This window comes from Solanum dulcamara, chromosome 4 (genome assembly GCF_947179165.1).
Source record: "Solanum dulcamara chromosome 4, daSolDulc1.2, whole genome shotgun sequence".
Lineage (NCBI taxonomy): Eukaryota > Viridiplantae > Streptophyta > Magnoliopsida > Solanales > Solanaceae > Solanum > Solanum dulcamara.
The window spans coordinates 39549949-39574101 of NC_077240.1; the positions used below are offsets into that span (position 1 = coordinate 39549949).

Genomic DNA, 24153 nt, shown 5'->3' on the forward strand with positions numbered 1-24153 from the left:
TAATCAAACATTACATATTATGAAATCAATACTGCAGATATTTGACATCCTGGTCAGGCAAGACGCCCGCTGATAGCAAGCTTTAACCTCCCACAACCACAGATACAACATGTCACTGTTACTCCTCTAGAAGGTAACTGTGAGTGCCAACCCACACTTTTCTAAAACATTTGGAGGGTCGAAGCTTCAATGGTTACACAATCTACCAATTTACAACATCTCTACCTATGTACAAACTGATTTGCAAAATAAGCACACAACCTATATTTCTCAGTAGCTACGACCGGGCAAGTCTTTCGTTCTATAGGGATCATGTTTGTGGGAGGGGGCAGGGGCTATATCACAATGCTTTTTAGGAAGGTGGATCTTTGCCCGGGTTACTTCTGTAGCTCCAAATATTTCAGGGATGTACTTGTTTCTTATCTTCTTAACCTATCTGGATATCAGGATTGAGAAGCCTTTCATATTCCAGCTGCAAAACAGCAAATATGGTAAATGTCAAGTGATGAATAACATCTTGAAGTTTGTCTCCCCAATTTATCAAAAAGAAAATAAAATAAGAGCTCCCTTACTGTAGCATTCTTATGTTCCAACTTCATCCTACTATATTCTTCTTGTGCTCGCTTTGAACGAAACATGGCCTGAACTCGTACAACAGACCTTTCAACACGCTCTTCAGCTTGTATCCTACTGGCTCGGAAGAAGTCCTCCACATCACCATCAGGCTTGATATCCACTGGTTCACTAGATTGAACCTGAAGACCACGAAAGCCTTTTCTCTTCAAACGCCATCGCAAGACTGCCTTTTCAAGCACCCCAACAGACCAAACTATCTTGCGATACTGCTTCCGTTCTTGGAAACCACGGAACACGGCCTGCATAAACCAGCGTCAGGTTCCACAATTTAAATTTGTCCCATCTGCTTAATAAATTATTTACCTTATCCCTCCCCCACCCTCTACCAACCAAAAGAAAACAGTCTACAGTAATAGCACCAAGCAGTATCAACAGAATAGCATTAAGTAGCATATTGAAAAGAAAGAGCATCCATTGCAGGTTTATTGCAATATTCTAGATTTGAGGAAATTAATGTGTAGACAACAACGTATAATCTCTTTTGCCAATTCACGAACACAATGCGCACCTCATCTCAGTGAGCAGATCACTTGAAAATTAAAGAAAAATGGAACACAGTACTAACTTGGATCAACCAGACAACAAACAGTTTAAACTTCAGATCTTTTGATGGAAGAGGTGGCTCAAATTATTCAGCCAAACTTGTGAGAAAAGGCAACTTACTTGAATTTTGATCGCATGACGCCGCATGTTAAGAAATTCTTTCCGCATTTTCCAAGTCCGGAACCTATATTGGATTCGTGCAGCAGCAGCCAGTTTTTTACGTGACTCATAATTGCGAAAAGCATGCTGAATCTTCATAGCAGCAACTATATTACGTGCTTCTATCTCTGGATTTAAAGACTCAACAGCTTTGGTCTGTAATTTGAATGACTGTTCTCTGAATGCAGCCTGTATACGTGCAGCAGCATCAGCAGCAGTACGATAAGCAGCCAAAGTATCTTTTAGATACAGCTCCTCCTCTGTGAAGTTTCCAGGGTTTATAGGTTCGGTAGTGGTCTGTAAAGAACCACTAACATTTCCAGCTAAGGTCATATCCTCAAAGTGTGCAACTAAAGCCTTCTCTGCAAGATAAGCCCCCAAACCGTCGAAACCATTTTTAGATGCAAGATCAGCAGCAGTGGATCCACCAGGGTTCTCTGAATTGGGGTCTGTGACCAAATTTGGTTTTGCACCAGCAGATAGAAGGGTCGCAACCATTTTCTCCCTGATAATCCAAACTCCCAAAAATAAGCAACTAATACGCTGGAAAATTTTTAATATTCAAAAATAAATTTGCCCTACTATGTCTTCATTTCCTTTAAAGAAGAAATTCCTTTTTCTGGTTGGGGGAGGAGGGAGGAAGGAAGAAAGGGGGTCTCTTGATTCAGACATTTGGTGGACAGCAGAAAAAGATATACTCAAATCAGAAGAAGCTCCGTGATTTTTTTCAACCAGTGTTATTAAAAGTGAAAGTGCAAAAAAAAAAAGCAACAACCTCCATGGGATTTGAAGCAAAAGCAAGTAAAGCACATGTTTATTTTTTATAGTAAAGCGCAATTTATGGAAACCAAACAATGTTAAACATACATGAATTTAGTACAACAATAATTAAATTGCAATTAAATAACTAATTTCAACATGCAATATATAGTAAAGCCAATATTAATCCAACTCATCAAAAGTTGAGAATAAAGGAACCACCAGTTTTCTGTTGGATCACTTTGGGCGTCATTGTTTGAAATGCACATTTCTGTTAAGCACATGACTTCACTTGTGAAGCGGTAACCCCTCACTTCACATTGCTTCATCGCTTTAAGCGACGTACTGTTGGCTTTTAAAAACACTATTTTAAACAATGAAATAATAACGATTTCAAAATTCCTAAACTGCAATAAGGATTACCTTCCATAATGAGCAGCCCAGTGAAGAGCTGTCCAACCATGCTTGTCCCGGTAATCCACTGATAAGCCTGACCAGGTAAATGGATATACAGCCCAAGTATAACCTAGGATAGCACACAAATGGATAACCCCTTGACCTTGCTCATCCCGCTCTGAGGTCTTACACCCTTCAATAACTCTTTCCAACAGCCATTCATGAAATTTGGTTTGCAAAGACAGCTCGAACAAGCAGTCTTTTGCATGTATGAAAGGGACTTTCCTGTCTTCAATTGATTTGATCAAATATGCCCAATTATCAGTAATGTGGGCACATTTTCGAACAAATCTCTTTGCATCTTTCAGAGAATTTTGGTGTACTTTACTGGAAAAAATGCTTAGGCTCTTAGACGTAGAGAAAAGCAAATGAGCTAGTCTCATTTGAACTCTGAATTCATCCCAATTAGACTGGTCCTCCAGAGGAGCTGTCCATTTATGTGCTGAAGGAGCTCGGAACTCAAACGTCATGACTTGACTGATCGGTGTGCTACCATCAAAACTCAAATATAGATTTGCCAATCCAGGGGCTTGAGGTGAAATTACACAACGATATACCCCAGACTGCACAAATTCTGCAGGAAAACAAACATTTGCACATACACAGAACAAATTTGACTTTGCCAGTTGTGATTGCCTTCCTGGAAAATTCCCAATCACTAAGATCTGCAATGATAAAACAAATAATAAATGTTGAGATCGTAGATAAAAAAGAATGTGCACATCTTGGAACTCTCACCTCCACACAGAAACTGGCTACTGCAAGAATTATATCTAAAGTTTCAAGGAGTGAATTTTCTCTCTGATAACTTAAGTGCACTCAATTCACGAAAGCAGTCAATAGAAAAAGCATGCAAAGCTGAACAAATTATTTGTTTATTTAATTACTTTTTGATAAGCAAGATAGGTCTTGATTGTCACCTAAATGTTATGTTATGTCAAACCTGGACATGTCTAATGACGTGCTGATATTCCATTAATGCAATGAGATTGAAAATTTTTCTCTTTTCATATAGAATGCAAACAGAACTTTAATTAAAATATGGGATGGAACATTCCTTCTCTCTTATCATGAAGAAGGTTTTATTCTTGTGAATTGATACTATTATAGCAGAGTAGCAAGGCTTTGAAATAAAAGAACCTTTGTTTCTTCATTTGAAAGAGCCCAAGAAGGAGACATTTCTGTTATGTCGAATATCTGCTGTATTACATATGATTGATCCATAGTTACTGAAGATTCAGGAGTCATCAACTCATCTGCAGATCCCGGAGAATCACTGATGATGTAGTTGATCCACCGTCCAAAACTGTCTTGAGTTTGAAGACCATCCTTGTTAAGACTATCAAAAGAAACACCTGCACCCACTGTCGTTACTCCAGATTCTTTCTTCCGAAAATTTGAAGTCATCTGACCATCCCCGGAACAGAAGGACATGTCGTTTGAAGGATTAAAATTTACATCATTGCTTCCAGCCACTTGGCCAACAAAACTTTCTAAGGTTGCTATAGGTACTCTTGATATAGATAAAGAGCCATCCTGTAAATCACCATTATTATTAGTCATACAAAAGAAAAAAAAAAGAAAAAAAAAATATATATATATATATATATTACATGGAATCCAATTAAATAGTAAGGAGTTGAATTATTTCATTGCAGAACTTGACAGTTGAAGAAATAGACGTAAAGCACAAGTTACAGGTTAGGCCAATAAGACACGATGCAAAAGCCAATCTTTTTTTCTGAAGGCGTTCGCCACCATGATCCTATACAAGGTATACAACATTGACCTATACACACGTTGTGTGTGTGTTGTGTGTGAATCTATCTAATAACGAGCATTTCATCGTGTGAGCAATGAAAAAGCAGGCACTTACTATAAAACTGTAGAAACTTTGGGGACACAAAATTCTACCCAAAATTTAAAATGTCCTAAAACTACAAGGTTAATCATGGTGTCCATTGGAGTAATGTAGAAGTTACTTGGGAATATCAAAATCTGCAGAGCCGAAAAGATAGCTTACTGACTTCGACAGTTGAAGTTATTTAAAAAGAAAAAAAGAGTTTGAGAACAAATCAAACACAAATCAACAAAATTGACAATTTCTGAAAAATAATTAGCAATACCAAAGTTATTTCAATTTCTAGCCCGAAGAGTAATTAGATAATATTGATTTTGGTGCTACTTTACCCTTTGCTAGATATATGTCAGTAATCATGTAGAGAATCCTTTACAAATTTTTTTTGATACAGGTAACAGTTATATAGATATCACCAGGTATATTGTACAAATTGTGTAGTACCCCTCACTAAGTATCTAATTACAAAAAGGATCACAACTACTACACTAGTCACACACTGTCTAGAACATCAAAAATATCTTCACTTTGTATTAACATTTCCTGTTTACAACAAAATAAAAGAGGCCTAAACAATTCATCTTGAACTTCTACATGTTGCAATATTTGTCCTTGAAACATCTCTGATTCCTTTCTGCCCATATAAACCACCATATACATGCTGGGACAATCTTCCATCTCTCCTCATTGTTGGCTGCATTACCATCTCTGTTCCAGCATTGTTATACTTTCTTAATGCTACCTGGCATCACCCACCTAATTTTCCTTAGGTAGATAAAATCTCTGATTCCTTTCTGCCCATATAAACCACCATATACATGCTGGGACAATCTTCCATCTCTCCTCATTGTTGGCTGCATTACCATCTCTGTTCCAGCATTGTTATACTTTCTTAATGCTACCTGGCATCACCCACCTAATTTTCCTTAGGTAGATAAAAAAAAATTCCATAGCTAGTCAGCCCATCTGCATTGTAAGAAAAGATGACTGATTGTCAGGGCTTGATCACCACAAAACTTAGCATCTAGAGCATAGTCAGAACTGCTTCTTAAGCCAATAACCATCTAAAACAGGCCACTTTGTATTGAATTTCAACTTTCCATATCATTTTCCATGGTAAGCAATCCACCTGATTGTTGCAGGAATTTAGAACCTTGTAAGCATATTTTACTGAGAAATTCCTGTGACAGTCAGGTTGTCAAACCAGCCTATGCTCCAAGAACCAGTGAAGTGGGAAAGAGGGGGCAGCCCGGTGCAGTAATCTCCCACTATGCGCAAGGTCCGGGGAAAGAGTGTTGTAGAATTCTGCTATTCTTCCGGTTTCCCAATTGTTCAAAACTCTTCTGAGGTTGAGATTCCATCCTTGTCCAAACCACATATCAGTCACTGTTGCTTATTGTTGTTGACACGAGATGAAAATTTCTGGATATAGTTGATTGAGAGGGGCTTGACCAATCCATTTTTCATTCCAAAATGAGATCTTCCTTCCATTCTAACCTTCTACCACAATTTTGACTGAAATAGAAGCCAGAGATTCCTGATGGATCTTCAAATGCAACATTCATATGGAGAAGATACATGATTTGTTGTCCAGTTGCCTTCTTCTCCATATCTTACTCTGATGACATCTTTCCATAACATATTGTCTTCTGTGGCCTGCCTCCATAGCCACTTCTTCAACATCAAACTCTTATTGTGAGTTTTCATGTTCCTGACTCCCATTGCCCCTTCTTTCTTGCTGTTAATCAACTCTTCCCATTTCATTAAATGGATCTTCTTATTATCTTCTAGTTTTTCCTTGAAGTATCAATCTTGTTGATCACATTAGCAGGAAATATAGACATCACATAAGTGGACATTGCATCAAGCACACTGTTGATTAAGGTTAATCTACCCCATTGATATGTATAAACTCTTCCAATTTGTCAACCTTCTCTCACACTTTTCTAGTACACCATTCCATATCCCCTTTGATTTGTTTTTCGCCTCCAGAGGCATACCCAAATAATTTGTAGGTAGTTCACCCACAGAGGCGGATCTATGTTGTTGGGAGGGGGTGCCGCGCCAATCCCCAATCTCGATTGAAAATTTGTATATACATGTATATTTGTATATATATTTACAAGGAACGAATAATTATTAAACGTGGCAGCTTAGAAATAATGAGTCTTGTGGTGCTAGTGATTAAAACGTAGGTTTACTACCGTAGGAATGCAAGTTCAAGCCAATCTTAACTAAACCAACAGAGCAAGTCTAAATTTTGTATGCAAATTTGCTAATAAATATTAAATATTATCTGGTTCTACGTTGGAGTTTTTGCCATAGGTTACTGTTCAAAACAGCATGGCACCCACAGATTCAAAATTTTGGATCCGCCTCTGTTCACCCACCCTACCTCCCGATATGTTTGCCAATTCTTGAATGTCATTCACCTCATTTACTGGATAAATGTGGCTCTTCCCACAATTAATGTGGAGACCAGATATTGCTTCTAAATAGGATGAAAATAGCCCTCAGAATCAGAACTTGACTTTTCCTTCCATTGCCAATATGAAAAGGAAAGGGGGTAAAGTATCCCCGGTCTAACCTCTCTGTGAGGGGAAGAATCCAGTTGGGTTACTGTTTATCAGGACTGAAAAATTCACTGTACTAATACAGTGTTTGATACACTTTGTCCATTTGGAACCATTTCTCATCTTCTGAAGGAGCTCAAGCAGATATTTCCCTTATAAATGGTCGAAAGCATTTCGGATGTCTAGTTTGCACAAAATTCCTGGCTCATTACTCCTCTATCTAGCTTAAACACATTTATTAGCTATTAGTATTGCAGCCATGATATGCCTTCCTTTGACGAAAGTCATTTGTTGTCTGTCCACCAATCTGTGTATCACCTTCTTCAACCTTTCTGCTAGATATTTGATATGATCTTGTATACACTCTTAATTAAACTGATTGGCCTGAAGTCATTCAGTTTAATAGTTCCCACTTTCTTGGGGATAAGAGCTACAAAAGTGAGTTGTAGCTTTTAGCAAAGAACCCTTCTACGTGAAACTTCTGTAGAACTGCTACCACCTCTGATCTAATCACCTCCCAACACTGGTTGAAGAAAGCCAGAGTTCCATCTGGTTTGGCAGCATTTAGAAAAGCGGTAAAGCGAAACAACGCAGAGGCTGGGCCCTTCAATGGCCTGAAGCGAGGGAGGTCCAATGAAGGGGGGCTTATCTCCCTGAAGTGAGAGGCAAACAGAAGCAAAGTAGTAGGAAGCATGAACTTTTTATAATTTAAAAAAAGCTGGACTCTTTTTAGAAGAAAAAAAGTTCTAAGAAGAGTCCGACTTAGGGTTCACCTTCCATCGACTGCAAGTGCAACAAGTGCGACTCCACTTCTTCCTCCAGGTTCTTCTTCTTCTTCTTCCAGGTTCTTCTGCTGCGGGAGGGGCTGGCAATTTTTCTTTTTCAATTCTTGCTTGCAGTCGTTAGAGTTGCTGACTGTTTCCTCTGTTTTGCTGGACTGTTTGCTGGAGTTTCCTCTATTTTTTCTTTCTGGGCTGGTTTCTTTGTCTTCCCACTTTCTTCTTTTTGGGATGGTCTGGACTGTTTGCTGGAGTTTAATAATTGAATTTTTCATTTTAGTTTATTAATTTAATTGTGCAAGTTTATATTAGTCTTATTTAGAAAATTGCACTTCACTTCATCACTTCAATGAAGCGAGCACTTTGCTTAAAGCGTGCAGTGGGGCCTTGTCGGTTGTTTCCGCTTCATGCTTCCAAAACCACTGGTCCTGGTGCTTTGTCCCCTGCACATGATCTGATACTTTCCAAGATTTCCTGTGGCTCAAAGGTGGCCATCAACATTAATCGTGGGACAATCTCTCAATTGAACTGTTCTTGAATTTCCTCCAATTCAGCCAACTGCTTAAGAACATTCTGCATCAGTGAACCAACGGTGCCTTGAATAGTTCTACTTCACTCTTTCAACTCTTCATTCAGAGCATTTAGCTTGAATGCTACAATATAGTCAGCTTTACTAGAACAGTAAAAGGAGTCACCAGTTCTTAACTTTTACCCCAAAATTTTCAGTTTGCAGCCCCCAGTTCTCAAACTTAAAGTATGTCTTAGGAGTAGCTTGGTGGAGTGTATTAGAAAAAATAATGCAAGCATTAGCTTGGTGTATTAGTAGTACCTTGTTTGGTACATTTTTTCATACCATGTATAACTAATGCAAGTATTAGTTATACATACTATTGTGTATTGAGGTGTGTATTACTCCATGGTATTAGTAATGCAAGGGCTTTTCATGCATGCATTAGCATGGTTAAAGACACAATTGCCCTTAAGAACTTTTTCTACATCTTTCCCATCATATTTATTGAGGGTATTTTTGTAAATAAATATATTTTTGAAAAATTATGCAATCCATGTTATTTTTAATACACCAAACCAACCAGTGAATAAGAAATAATTTCTCCATAACTGATAAGCATAACTAATACAAGCATTATTAATACAAGCATCACTAATACACTCTATTTAGCATTATTCTTATACATTCTACCAAACGACCCCTTAGTGTATTCCCAGTCACCACATTGCAGTAATCCTGGAGAGTGGTCAGAAGTCACTCTGTGAAGAATGGACTGCTTTATGTTTCTGAAGCTTGTATCCCATTCCTCTGAAATAAGGAATCTATCCACCACATTAATAAAGCTTATTACTTTATTAATGTATTTTATACTTATTTTTCACTTTTATTTTTATTTGGTATGATGATGACATGAGTTGAACTTAAATAGAGAAACATGGACGGTGAGGATTTATATAGCTGACCCCAACTAGTTTGGGAATGAGGCGCAGTTGTTGTGCTAATTTACCCTGCAGGAATCTCCTTATTGCCTACGAGAAATATATATTCTAACCTACTAAACAACAAATAGGGCCTCACATTAATTTCATTAAATTTAATCTTGTAGCAGCAAAAGATGAGAGAGAGAGAAAAGCTGGATGGTGGAGAATTGTACTAGTGAGCAAGCTGCATATTAGAACCGCTTACATTGAGGCTGTAACCATTAACTTCACATTGACTATGTTGAACAACTGAAGCTCTTCCTCCCACTGTACATGGTTACAAAATGAAAGATGATTTATCAATGAATTAGGTAAATGATCAAATAACTTTTTCACAGGCTACAAGCACCAATTCTACTAGAATCCAGTGTACCTTCTTGAGTTGCCATTAGCTTATTAGGATCGTTGGGTGCCAAAAGCTCATCCCAGTCAAGTGTATTAATCTCAAGAAGTCTCTGTTCATGAGTTTTGGTGACCATATCTCTGTTAGTCTCTGCAATCAGTAGAAGACAGGACTTAATCTAGCCAATTTCTGAAGGGGAAAATAGGTTTTAACTTATTAGGAAATTTAAATCTGAGATCTAATAGCATAAGTAGGTCACTATCTTGTTGTATGATAAATAATTAGAAGTTTATAATAATAAAAATATCCCATTATCTTCAAGAGTAATATTGTGTTTATTTATGCAGCTAGTGTCAGCTATTACTTAGACAGAAGGATTAACACGTTGCTTACATCTCCACTCCTAGATGGATCAGTTCAGGCAGTTGAGATTCTACTAAATAAAATCACAATAAGATATCATTTTTAGAAAGTAACTTTGCAGTACCTGAATGTGCATGTTGGCTGGCACCATACGCCTGTTCATCAACGGAATTACATTCCTCTGATAAAACCCAACCAGATGGGTCGGATGGATCTGAAATTGAACTAGAATTAACTGGGGTGGCTGGAGAACCCTTGGCAACAGAGGTCGCTGGGGAGCCCCGTGTCTGCATGGTAGACATAGACAACAACTGAATTAAACCATTGATAGCTACTTAAAAAGGGATTTATTCCAGTACAAGTAAAATTCCGTTTCTATTTTGGGGATGGAGTAAATAATTTTATTCATAATGGGAAAATCTCCTCATATACAAGCAATATATCAAAAAGTAGAGAATCTACAAGATGATATGATTCTCTAGCAATGACATAGAATCTTAAATGCAAACTGAAACCTCATAAGTGCACCAAAAAGAAGCAAGGAATGAGATGAAATTCCTCAAGTATGCATAGTCGTTCTCTATCCCTTCAAAAACCATTATATTTTTCTGCTTCTACAAAACCTGCACTAGTGGCATTAGTGCAATGTTCCATATTCTTCGACTTCTTTTTCTAAAAGTCCATTTGGTGAGTACATCCTTAACAGTGCTCGACATTGTCATTGCAGCCATAACCATCTCAGCATCTCACACTATGAGTGATTTATCACCTGATAATGTAGGAGGTGATGATCCATATCTTTTTTTGTTTGATAACTATGGTGTCCGGGCCAGCTTGCGTGCAAGTGATGATCCAGATCTTCACCAAAGCATTTGCACATAAAGCACCAACTAACATTTTAAATCCTCCTTTTCCACAAATTTTCAATGTTGGATTGCTCCCCTTGTCGACAGAGTAAGTAAAAAAACACCTTTCCTGGTGCCGCGCAGATCCAAACCAATAAGTGTGGAAAATTCAATTCTTTCTCGACAAGTGCTTATGGTAATATGACTTTAATGAAAGTAATTCATCTCTTACAGCTCCCCATCTCCCACGATTAAAGAGTCCATGCTAGCAGAGGCACCAAGATGAAAGGCAGCAAGCATGACCCGACACATCAATATCTTGGTAACTTTTTGAAGTAATATCTTGGTAACTTGAAATCAATGTCTCAAAGATGTAGCAAAAAATTATACTTCACCATCCAGAAGTTAGCCAGACTTGCAATCAAACAAATTCCAGGAAGTACAAATGGTGACAACATTAACATGGTACACTGGGAAGGAGCCAAGTGAGCCGTATAAATCACGTAATGTTACAGGTCTTTCTGGTCACCAAGTACAAAGTTTTTCTCATTCAAAATTACAGTTCATATACCAAAGCATGGCAGTGCTTACAATCACATGCACAAGACTTGTTAGTGTGTAATCTCACACAATTTTGACGTAGATGCAGTACCAAGAACCTCTATCTTTGGGTAATTGGAGCACACCAGCCCAGCTCAGATAACTGCATAAACTACCATTATACCAGAACCGTCAGCGTGGAGTCACACTTCGGCTCCTTTTTTGGAGGATAAAGAAGTCATAGTCACCTCCCCTTGCGTTATCAACTTAGAGGTAAGCATTTGACAACAGAATTGTTTTTTGAAAAATCAGTATCATAGAGAAAAAGGAAAAAAATGAATACCAATTTCCACTGCATAAAGATTATACCACCATCACTAGTCCCCAGTTCCCTCTTCACTCCCCACCCAACTACCCAAAAAAAGAAAGAGAAAAAAACGAGAAAGGATTCACAAACATTTTCAGACTCCTAAAAAATTTCTCTGATTTCATCTCCCTATCCTTTCTCTGATTTCATCTCCCTATCCAACAAAACCTGTCCTCCCACTCACTGCATGTGATGGCAGAAGGAAAAGAACAGCCTTCTGTTACAAACTTGAAGGTTTCAATTAGTGGTGGCAAATGGGTGGATTGGATCGGATTTGGGCGGATTAAAAATGGATTGAGCTAAAATGGATTGGGTAAAATGGTCCTAACCCACTTTAATCTCCTAAAACTTATAAAAAAAAATTAAACCTTTAACTAAGTTAATTGAAATCAACTTTAACAATAATTCTTTTTACACATACTACAAACCTGTGTTTCACAATACCATTCTTGCTAGTTTCCTTGAGGGAAAATTAATGACAATCAGAACAAAGTTGTGAAGTAGAAATTTGTTAATATATTCTTATAGTATATGTTTAGAAGATATTAGTTTAAGAAATCTAGTAAAAATTAGAGATACATCAATCCTAAACACGTGATCTTTATTTATTGATCTGCATAAAATTTCTTTATTTATTGATCTGCATAAAAATTCTAACTCGTCTCATCCCTAACCCAACCTAATACAAAACCCACTTTATCTGCATAAAAATTATAACTCGTCTCATCCCTAACCCAACCTAATACAAAACCCACTTTAAATTAACACAACTAAGCAACAAATCATTTTTCACCTCTTTTATAATTAATTTCTGCACCAACATGACCAATGAGTTCAAACTAGCGATAAATCAAATCTAGACCCCAGACCACTAAATCATGACTGGATTAAGTGGTAGACTTAACTAATGTACACATTAAAATGAATTGAAGATATAGGTTGGTGTTCGAAACATTCGGAGTGGATATGAAATTTTTTATTTGAATTTTCGATATTCGAATTGAAGAAATTACAATCCAAATTCGATCCAAATAAGTTTGGATTGGATTAGTTAAGTTCGATTGTGGATTAATTGATTTGGATATTTAGAATTTTCGATTTTGACATTTGAGCCTATAAGGCAAGCCATAACAATTAACAGCCTCAATTCAACTAATAAATGTCAAAAATAAAATCCAAAGCCCAATTCATATTCGAAAAAACAAAACCAAATATCGAAAAAGAATTGGATTTGGGTTGACCCAAACTATGTCCACCCCTAGATATGAGACCTCTTCAATCACTTTTTCTATCCAATACACTAAAATGAACTGAAGATATGAGGCCTCCTAAGTGTGGAGTTGAAAATGGGTAACATTTATATCTCACTTTTCTCTTCTTCTTTTTTTAATATACTAATTATTTATTCTTATTAATTTTGGTATTTAAGTTATTATTTTATATATTTTTTTGAAATGTATTACGTTTTTTATACAAATAATTTTTCGTAACTTAATGAAAGAATTCAACTACAGAAAGGTTAAATTATTAGTTGTAAAATTTGAATGCTTCCTGTTAAAATCATTTGGTCAAAATGTAGTACTCGGTAATGTTTTACATTGACAAAAAAGAAAAGAAAAATGAAAAGTTCAGAATAAATAAAATAAAGAAGTCCAAGTCCCAATAATAAGTATCCCACAATGCTTGGAAATGGGTAACATTCATATCCACGGTTTCTCATGATTTGAGAGCATTTTTAAGTTAGCTTTTTGGCAAATATGGATACCCATATTTGTCCATATTTTTATGGGTTAAAAATAGATTGAAAATCATATTTACCCATCTGAAATATAAGTGATCTAACTCACTAAAATATGAATTAGATGAGCTGATTTTATAAATATGGGCTGAAATTGCCAGCTCTAGTTTCAACCTTCTGTGACAGAAAAGGTGTACCTACGCAAGGCATTGACAGCGTAGATGGACTGGACAGCTGTACAAAAATATTTACATAACACCTACCGTCATCTACATAGTTAATAACCACCTAACATCTACCTGTGATACACCACATATAATACTGTTCCTTTTGTAGTTACCAATGCCAATCTGTTCCCTTCACACTAGGAATCTCAGAAAGCCAAGACATGCAGAAACATTCCTATATTGTGTTTTGATGGTAACAATGAGTTAATAAAGCCACAAAGGTGAAGTGTTGGTCAAACAGTTTAATAACAGTGTCAGTCTATGTAATAGTATTTGCTACGGATTATTCAGATGACATTCTTCTAAATATGAAAAGTAGAACCAAAGGACTTAATGTTATATATCCCAAAAATATGGAGGTGCATATATGAATGACAGTTATTTTCCCAGGAAGTCTAAACGAGGACAACAAGAAACTAGAACACGCTGATACGGATACGTATTGACGAAGGAATTCGTTTTTTCACAAGTGATATGTATTGAAGAAGTTTCCAAGATAAAGGAAACAAACCTCCTGAGTTTCGCGATAATGAACAAGGACTATGTGTTCCAAAGACCTGATACAAGCATAGCAATGGATAAAATCAAACTCAAAGTATACAAGCTGTTTCATGTAAGTGGATAATGTATCAAGTGATTTATCATTGCAGTTAACTGAAATAAAAAACAAAGAGGAAATCTTCTTATTGGCTCAATGCTATCAGCAATAAAATGTATTCCATACTTGTCAAGTAGCCAGTAACATCTCCGAACAAAGGTCGGGTGCTCTTCTCCGTGTGCATAGTATACATGAATCCGTTCATCATTACCAACCTGCACTAAGAAACAAAATGAATTTGACCAGCACAAAAAAGATTGCAAATCTTACCTGAAGATCTTGAAGATATATATCTTCTGGAAGAGACCAAATCATCACAATTTCAAATAGAGAAGAGGACAAAAGACATGGATGGGAAGAGTACAACATTGAAACCGAAAGGTTCATATTTGCTTCACAGGGGAGACATTCTATTGCATTCATTGAACAAAAATATTGACAACTTTTATGCATCAAGCTATAAAAGAGAATTCACACTTGCCAATTGCAAATTGCAAATATAAAGCATCTGATGGTTCTGGTGTAGGATGACAAAAGAAACATACTATGAAAGGAAGAAGGGGAAAAAACTAAAATTCATGATAAATTGTTCATAAGAAAAATGAATATTGAGAAAGACAAGTTATCCAAAGATTCTGCAGAAAGCTAGTTAGGTATTACCAACTAAAACTAGGTACGGACAGTTTTAAAAATGACTGCACCCTAAAGCAAATAGGATTACTAGAAATTCTCCTTAGCTAGATGAAGGCAGATTGATAATTTGCTAACTGAATTTGGTCATTTTAAATCTAGCTAGGTCTTTGCAGTCACCTTCAGACGTAGCCAAAAAAGAGAAGAGTAGCAGTATATACTGGTGATACTGGAGATTGTCTTAGTTCCACAAGTCTTTTGGCAAAAAAAAAAAAAAAAACTTGGTTACGCCATATTGAGCTTTGATTAATCCTTTATGCATAATTAGCTCCAACAATATCGATCATGGCCATTCTAGCTTGTTCCTGAATGAGCTCCAGATATTTTATCAGATAGATGTGTTTATTCTTTGTGCTTTCTTAGCGGCTAGTGCCATGTCTAACCACCTCCAGTCATGTAGCTGCAGTAGATGAATATTTGACAGACCACCGACAAACTTGTCGCCTGATTACGTACTGTGCAATTAGAAGTTTTCTCAGATTCTGTGTTTAGTGTGACAGTAAGCTCTCAATCATCAAAGGTGATGCATTATAGGAGAGAATATGATTCAAATATTCACATATTTTCATTATCTCCCATCGATTATGCTTGAACCTGTATTCTGAAAGCACTCAATGACATCTGCTACGTGCATTAATCACCTCAGCAAGTCAGCATCTTGAGTTCAAATCCAAAAGACAACTCGAGGTGTTACTTCGCCTGTACAAACATTTAACTTTACATCCCATATTTTATGCCACTAAACACTTGTCCATAGCATGTGATAGGCTACAATTTTTTTTTCAATTAGTGTAAGGTAACTGTATCGACAAAGGTTGCTAACCTTTACATGGGGAACAAACTGATGGCAACAAAAGTAGAGTTGTACAACAACTACATACACAGTGTAATCCAACAAGTGGGGTCTGGAGAGGGTAGGATGTACACAGACCTTATCCCAAACTTTGGGGGTAGAGAGGCAAAAGTAGAGCTGTACAGAATAAGTTAATTCATAAGAACATTCAGCAAATGTAAGTGGCGTACATGATTTCTACGATTAAGCCGTATAGATAAAGTGGAAAGGGGTTTTCTTATTATCTTAAACTCCGGTGTTCAATTTACATCAAATTTACTTATACAAAAAAAGAAGACAGATTTCGAATCAGCAACTATAACCTAAAAGGCAGAAAGCAGATATATAGCAGCACCACAATGAGGAGCACCTGTCCATTGGATAAATAACAAGCAAGGTAGCAAACAATAATGGAAAATATGGACACACTCAAGATCATTTGACACTCACTTTTAAGTGTTCATGAGCTTCTTTTACAGTTTTCCCATCCTTTTTCTTCTTCCAGTTATGACCGTCTTTGCGAAAATTCCTGAGCATCTTACGATCAAACAACACAATTGTGCCACCTGTTGTATTGATACAAGAGAATATAACATAAATCAATAGAATCTATCATGTCCTAGGAGTTCCGTTTACTGACACCTTGTTTTAATAGGTAACAACATACCCAGTGTAATCCCACAAGTGGAGTCTGGGGAGGGTAGAGTGTGCGCAAACCTTACCCCTACCTTGAGAGGTAGAGAGGTTGTTTCCGATAGACCCTCGGCACAAGGCAAAGCATATCAAAGCAGAACAAAAAAAACAAATAACTAAAGTAAAGGGATCTTTTTTAATAAGTAAATGTTATAATTCACTAGCAATCCTAAGCACTAAGTTTAGTGCTGGGTATGACTTCGTGTACTGATGGCATGTTCCACTTCCTTTGATATTTCACTCATATGCACAAAAGAAATAAGAAAATTGCAAGACAAAGACCATTACAGCACATTCACGCTTAGAGAGGCATTACTTGGTGGCAAGTTTACAGGCTTGACAAAGATGTTGAAGTACTTGTAGTTGCACAATATCGCATGTATCTCGTTTGGTCGGAGCCACCTCATCTTCGCTTCTTTCATTATACTGGGAATATCCAAATCTGTGCAACCAACAGAGAATATCACTTTAAAACAGCAAGGATGATTCAAAAAAGTAAGTCAACCAAAAGCGAAATTACAAGCAATAGCGGTTAGGTCAGAGGCCAATTCTGATTGAGCTTAGCAGTGATGTGCCTCTACACCATGAGTTCGTACATCCATCTAATCATTGTAAGATCAAGGGACCTTTTTTGGCCATCATTTCACACTCATTTTTCAGGAATTAAGGAGCTCGTGTTTTGTTTCCATGATGATCTGGCTTCCTAACTCCCAAAAGGAAATTAAGTTCTAGCTTCACTCTTATTTAATTAATAGTAATTTGTGAGAAACACCTTCACACTTGATAATACTTCATTCACCAGAGTGGCCAAGGAAGCAAATTTACTTTGTTCTGATTTCTGAGTATTTCACCACGATAGGTCTTGTTAGTTTGATTTGTGGAACTTGACCAAACGATTAGATAAAAAGAAAGATTTGGATGAACATACATTCAGCCAATCCTTCCACAAGATAATCTAAAGTATTTTAAAAGTCACGATAAATACAATTTATTAAAAAGAAAAAATGAAGTTAAAATCCAAAATAGAGATAAATATCAAGTGCTTTTAACATGTTATGTGTGTCCTACTGGCTACTGCCCTTGTGTCTCGCATGCAGAGACACATTAACTGTACAATACAGTTCTTAAAAAAATCAATAGTTGGAGTGCTATCCATTGCACAATGACCCTTCTCACTATCCTCAAATGCGGATATGGATTTTAGAGTAATAAAGTAAATCCCTTTTTTCCTTTTTGATAGGCCATTTCAGGGATTGTCACAAATCAATTACTATAAGTCGCAGGCCAGCTCCTGTGCAAAGCAACATGTTTTCATAATAGTCGTGCAAAGCAATAAGCATCTTTATGTCTAACTCAATAAAACGACATTTGGACATTATTTAAATTTTTGAAAACCACAGTACAACATCTGTCATTCTCATGCACTTGTCATTTATGGTCGATGATGCACCAAAGAGCTTGGCCTCTCAGTCAAAGAGATGAAATGAAAACCATGGGAGATCAGAAATCATATCTCTACAGAGGAAAAAAAAAACACTGGCTAAGCCTTGATGGATAGAATTACGAGTACGTGTTGGTGGAAAGTAACATGTGCCCGGCGAAATAGTCAAGGTATGCACAAGTTGGTCCCGACACCACCGTTATCCAAAAAATGGTCAATAAAATTGATACTCATGATAATTAATCAAATTGATATGTTTTAACCATCCCACCAAGTTACTCAAGTCTTCGTCAGCCTTTGGTCCTCAAACCTCAACCTCAACCCCATATACGTTACAACAATAACAACCCAATGAAATCCCACAACATGGAGTCTGTGGAGGGTAGAGTGTACACAGACCTTACTCCTACCAAGATAGGACGGTTGTTTTCTGGAGACCCTCGGCTCAATAAAAGCATAAAAAGATGTCAAATAAGGCTAAGAAATTAAAAGCGATATAGGAAAAACAAATAACGAAAGCGTCACAGATAAAATAGAGTAATCAAAATATAGAGAGTAATAAATAATAATAGAAATAACAGAAATCAGAGCAGACGAAATTGTAATGCGCTAATGCGCCTACGAATAGGGAAGAATAACGAGACTATGTACTAGCCTTCTACCCTAATGTGGTTCCTCCACACCCTCCTATCTAAGGTCATGTCCTCGGTAAGCTGTAACTGTGCCATGTCCTGTCTAACCACCTCTCCCCAATACTTCTTCGGCCTACCCCTACCTCTTCTGTAAACATCCATGGCCAGCCTCTCACACCTCCGCACTGGGGTATCTGTGTCTCTCCTCTTCACATGCCCAAACCATCTCAGTCGCATTTCCCGCATCTTATCTTCCACCGAGGTCACTCCCACCTTGTCCCGAATAGCCTCATTTCTAGTCTTGTCGCTCCTGGTGTACCCACACATCCATCTCAACATTCTCATCTCGGCAACTTTCATTTTTTGAACGTGAGAAGTCTTAACTGGCCAACACTCCGCCCCATACAACATAGCGGTCTAACCACCACTTTGTAGAACTTGCCCTTAAGTTTTGGTGGCACCTTCTTATCACATAGCACTCCGGAAGCGAGCCTCCATTTCATCCACTCTACCCCAATACGATGTGTGACATCATCATCAATCTCCCCGCTGCCTTGCATGATAGACCCAAGATACTTGCAACTACTTCTCTTTTGGATAGCCTAGGCACCAAGCCTAACTTCAACCCCATATACATTAAGAGGCTAATAACATGGCAGAGAGATTCTCATGAAACTAAAATAAGGAACAGCAGAAACATTGCTTAGCTATAAGTTTAGTTCTTCAGGAGTTATTTTTTCATGGCATAGATTGAAGAAATGTGAATGACAAATACAAACCTTTGTAATGAATTCCATGAAACCAAATTTCTTGCACTTCGAAAATTGTCTTTTTTATTCATAGTGCTAGTGCTTAGACATATCATTAATTTTCACACACAACATTGATATTATTACTCCACTTATGTTCCCAGAGCATAGTCAGTCCTTATTCCAGGTAAAGGAAGATTGTGGTAGGTTGACCATCCTGTGAACAGGTGAAATTATTGCATCTTACCATTGTTTGGGCTTGACGCTTAGTTATTGTTGTGATAATATTCCAACAAACTTTATATGCCATAATCCCAGGGATTACTCTTAGCATTAAGACTTACATGTTCCTACCTTAATCTTTTTGGTACCTTATTCAAAGTTAGCCCCTAAAATGAAGTGAACTGCTCTTCTGTCACAAGTACACAGCCATGCCCTTTTGTGCATAATACTAACAAAATCAAAGTAACAGATAATACCTTGCAGAGTGCGGAAACCATGAATTTCCTTCCCAGTGAGTTGTCCTTCTCTGCTGCTTTCCATAATGTAAAGAACTCAAAACTCCACCAAACCAATCATTCAATGTCAGAATCTTTACTCCAAGAACCAATACCCCATCTAAAAACCAATCATACCCATGAATTTTTTAGGAGCGAATTCCGAAAATAGTAAAGCTTTGTAAATGATCAGTCAAAACCTAGATATGCTGCTTTCCATAGGCATAACGAACTTCCAAACCTATCAAAATCATACAAAGTTAGAATCTTTACTTCAAGAACAAAAAACGCTTGAATTTATGAGCTAATTGTTGAAAAAGATGAAACTTTGTAAATGATCAGCCAAAACCCAACTCAGATATGAATGATGCCTATGACCAGTCGTTCTAATGAAAACACATCAAGGCTGCTTCGACTCTGCCCAAGTGTCAATATAATATTGGGGTGACCTAATCCCTAAAAATTAGTGTAATAATTGGGAGGCTAATGGGGACAACATACGGGTCGGATCAATAAATGCCGATATCATTCGTATAGATTATCCGAGAAAAAGTTTGAAAAATATCCGTAATCTATCTATCTATATCTATCTATACTGTATTAAAAGTATAAATACTAATGAGAATTCTACTAGGACTTATTTATTTTTTATTTTTTTAAAAAAAAATGGGGATTATAATATATAAGCAGTGAAAGCTCCGCAACCGAAGAGACAACGAGAGAGGAGGAAAATAAATTCTAAAATATATGATACTATTTTCTCAAATTATTTAAAAATTAAAAAATCAATTAAATTTGTGTACTAAATTATATAAAGTCGTCTTTTTGTGAAGGTAATAATGTCAAAACTTTTCATGCATCTTTTCCCCCTAAAAATACATAGAAGTTCTTTTTATCCACTGGAGATATATTTAAGATTGAATTCTTTTCCCCTAAAAATACGTTGAAGCTTCCTTCTTCTACTGAAGATACATTTAACATTAAATTCTTTTGCCCAAAAAATCCGTAGAAATTTCCTTTTTCCACTAAAAATACATTTAACATTTAATTCTTTTTTGAAATAGGACTCTTCCTTAATTTTATAGTTATTGTTGTGATATAGATAACATATTGTATTGCCATAATTAAGTTTTCTAAGATTATTATTTAACTATACAAGAACCGAAAAAAATCATTGAGAGGATAAGTACAATTATTCATATGAATTTAATTTATTTAAAACCTACACTATCTTAATACTGATAAATAATTTATATAAAAAAATCTTCAATATTAATAACTAAATTTTGTATATTAAAAAACTAAATTAAAAGAACTTTAAAATAAAATAATATTTTACTTATAAGAATCCTTTCCTATAATTTAAGAATTTCATAATACTCCTTTTAGGTTTGTAGTAACGTAGTGATTACAATTCTAAAAAATTATAAACTAAAAACACTTGGCTTGTTTTTTCAAAAGAAATTGAGATAATTAAAGACTCATTTCTACTCATTATCAGACAAATTAGGTTCTTGTTCGAAACAAATTCGTAAAACTTCTTTTAATAGAACTCAATAACTACATACATATGTTATGTAAGGGCACCAAAAATTTTACTATTTGTACTATTAGAATAAGTTTTGTGCTTCTCTTTTTCGTCTATGTTACCTCAACTTATTTCTCATGTGTTGCTTTGTTACAGGTTTGTAATAATTTCCAAGCTTGTCTTTTTAAGTTGTTCGTATTGTTAGCCTTTAGATAGATGACTTTTAGTTTTTTTCATTGCAATTTTTAGGTTATCATCTTTTGCTTGAACAAATCATAAACCTTTCTGTTCTTGTTAATTACAAGCAGTTGTTTTATATTATTATGTCCATACATAATGTATATTTTTAATTTGTTACAAGTCATTTTGTATAATTATGCTCATATATAATGTAGTTCATTTTTTCTTTATCTTATTTATTTAGATTTTGCTAATTTTGTGTACCAACAACATAATTTTCATTGATATCAATAGTCAAATTATATTCGTATTGATACAGGAAACACACTCTAAATAATAAGGTAGAGAAAAAATAAATTACATTATATATGAACATAATAATATACATTTAAGTTTGTTTTTTGCTCCTCTTCAAGTACACTTTTTATCTTTAAAATCTTACTTTACATTTTTTAAGTTTTGTACTTAATAACATAATGTATACACAATAATTTATTCTTTAGATATGCATTTATTATTAATTAGCGCAATACATACTAGCAAAGCACGTACACTGAACTAGTATTATGTTAAAAACATGAAGACCCTTAAAATGTTAATTGAACTTTTTGCCCTTCATTAAAAGACTTCGCTTTAGATAAAATCGTCTTTTCACCATTTTTCTTCAATTATTATATCATTATTTTAATGACATTGAATATTGACTATAATAAAAATTAAATTGAAAAGAATCTTTTTCCAACTAAAATACACTTGATCCAAAAAATAATAAACTATTTTTTATTTAAATCTTTCCTTGTTTAAGCTATATTAAAAGTCCTAAAATTTAAGACTTTAAAATCAATTACAATTTTATTAACCTATAACAATCCTTTCTTTATTAAACTAACTAATTATAAGAGAAATACTAAACAAAATTAAAGAAGGAAACTAACGTATTATACCTATTTCAAGACAAAATTAAAGAAGGAAACTAATATATTGTATCTCTTATAATTAGTTAGTTTAATTTCTAAGTTTATGGAACACTTCTAAATCAATTAATTTTTCATTAATATAATATTGACTACTAAAATATATGAGAAGAAAAAAATAAATGAATCCTAAAATATATGGAAAGAAAAATAAATTAGTCTTAAAATATATGGTAAGAAGTATTAGTAGAATTAAGGTAGACTCCTAAAATATATTGAAAGAAGAGTTAGAAAAAAACACTTAAAATAAAATATATGAAAAGAAAAATTAATGTTTGAGTGAATTTAATACAATATAATATAATTTTTTCCTCAAAACAAGGATTCCAAATAATCTTGGATCCTTTATACGTGCATTAGTTTGTTTGGTTTGGGGGAGGGGGGACGCTACCCTTACACAAATTTATTCTTTTTTTAAAATTAAAAATGAATAAAATATTTAAAGACTTCAAGTCAGATATACCTTGTCATGTTTAGATACTTCAAAAAATTATTTAACTTCAATTTGCAAAAGACAACTTTTCATGTTCCTTTCTAATTATTTTTTATATACGCCAATTGTTGTAAATTTCTTTTCATATACTTCAATTCATGTTTTTGTTTGTCCTAATTGTGATTTAATCTATTTCTATTTTTATTTATTTAATTGAAATTGTTCTTCAACAAACTTTTGATTATGTCCATGACATGTACTTGTGGTTTCGGGATTTTATTTTCACAAGGAAGGAAACAAAGTTGATTTGTTTTCAATATTATATCGTTCAAGAAATGAAGCAGGTAATTTGTATTGGTCGATATTATTTTTATATATGTCAATTGTTGTGAATTTCTTTTCTTGTACTTCCATTCAAGTTTTTGAAAATTTGGTCCTAATTGTGATTTAATTTGTTTCTATTTTTGTTTGTTTAATTGAAATTGTTCTTTAACAAACTTTTGGTTAGGTCCATGACATGTATTTGTGGTCTCAGGATTTTCACAAGGAAGGAAATAAAGTTAATTCGTTTTCGATATTATGTTGTTAAAAACATGGAACAGGTAATTTGTATTGTTCGATATTATTTTTATTTATGTCAATTGTTGTGAATTTCTTTTCATGTACTTTCATCCAAGTTTTTAAATTTTTTGTCGTAATTGTGACGTAATCTATTTCTATTTTTTGTTTATTTGATTGAAATTGTTGTTCAACATACTTTTGATTAGGTCCATATCATTTACTTAGGGCTCGAGATCTTATTTTTGGAAGGTAGGAAACAAAGTTGATTCGTTTTCGCTATTATTATTAATATTTAATTTAATTTTTAAAATTTCATTGACCAACCAAATTATAAAAAAAATAATGAATATTGTTACGAATGTGATACAACAACATGATATATAACACTCTGTGAGCACATGATAAAGTATTTCGATTAGACATTTTTTATTCAAATTTTATCACCTTCTTTGATTATACACATTAGCCTTAATAAGTCATAGAATTTTAGGATTCTTTCAAAGGAGGTGACATATTTTACATGGTTTATTAAACTGTATAATAGAGGCTTGAGAATATGCAAAAATAAATAAAAATTAAAAGTGTTTAATAAGAATATTTTATCGTGTGTTACCAATACTATATAACAAATTCAACTAAATCCATCATATTTATGCTTTCATAAGATA

At 35.0% G+C, this 24153-nt stretch overlaps 1 protein-coding gene across 2 annotated transcripts; it reads right to left on the reverse strand.

The window, feature by feature from the left end:
• LOC129887348 (calmodulin-binding transcription activator 5-like) lies at nucleotides 1–20269 on the reverse strand. 2 transcript variants are annotated; one of them, XM_055962413.1, is made up of 14 exons: nucleotides 20164–20269; nucleotides 19792–20050; nucleotides 16807–16932; nucleotides 16248–16363; nucleotides 14402–14490; nucleotides 14189–14234; nucleotides 10085–10247; nucleotides 9628–9747; nucleotides 9460–9521; nucleotides 3694–4089; nucleotides 2521–3218; nucleotides 1300–1843; nucleotides 573–875; nucleotides 1–472 (listed from the first exon to the last, which is right to left on the reverse strand). In XM_055962413.1, exons 2-14 carry the CDS (start codon nucleotides 19853–19855, stop codon nucleotides 428–430), a joined length of 2772 nt encoding a protein of 923 aa, XP_055818388.1. In that variant the 5' UTR covers nucleotides 19856–20050; nucleotides 20164–20269; the 3' UTR covers nucleotides 1–427. The 2 variants fall into 2 exon arrangements, with proteins under 2 accessions (XP_055818388.1, XP_055818387.1); XM_055962412.1 differs by having other exon boundaries at nucleotides 19792–20249.
• Between the last annotated feature and the right edge of the window lie 3884 nt (nucleotides 20270–24153).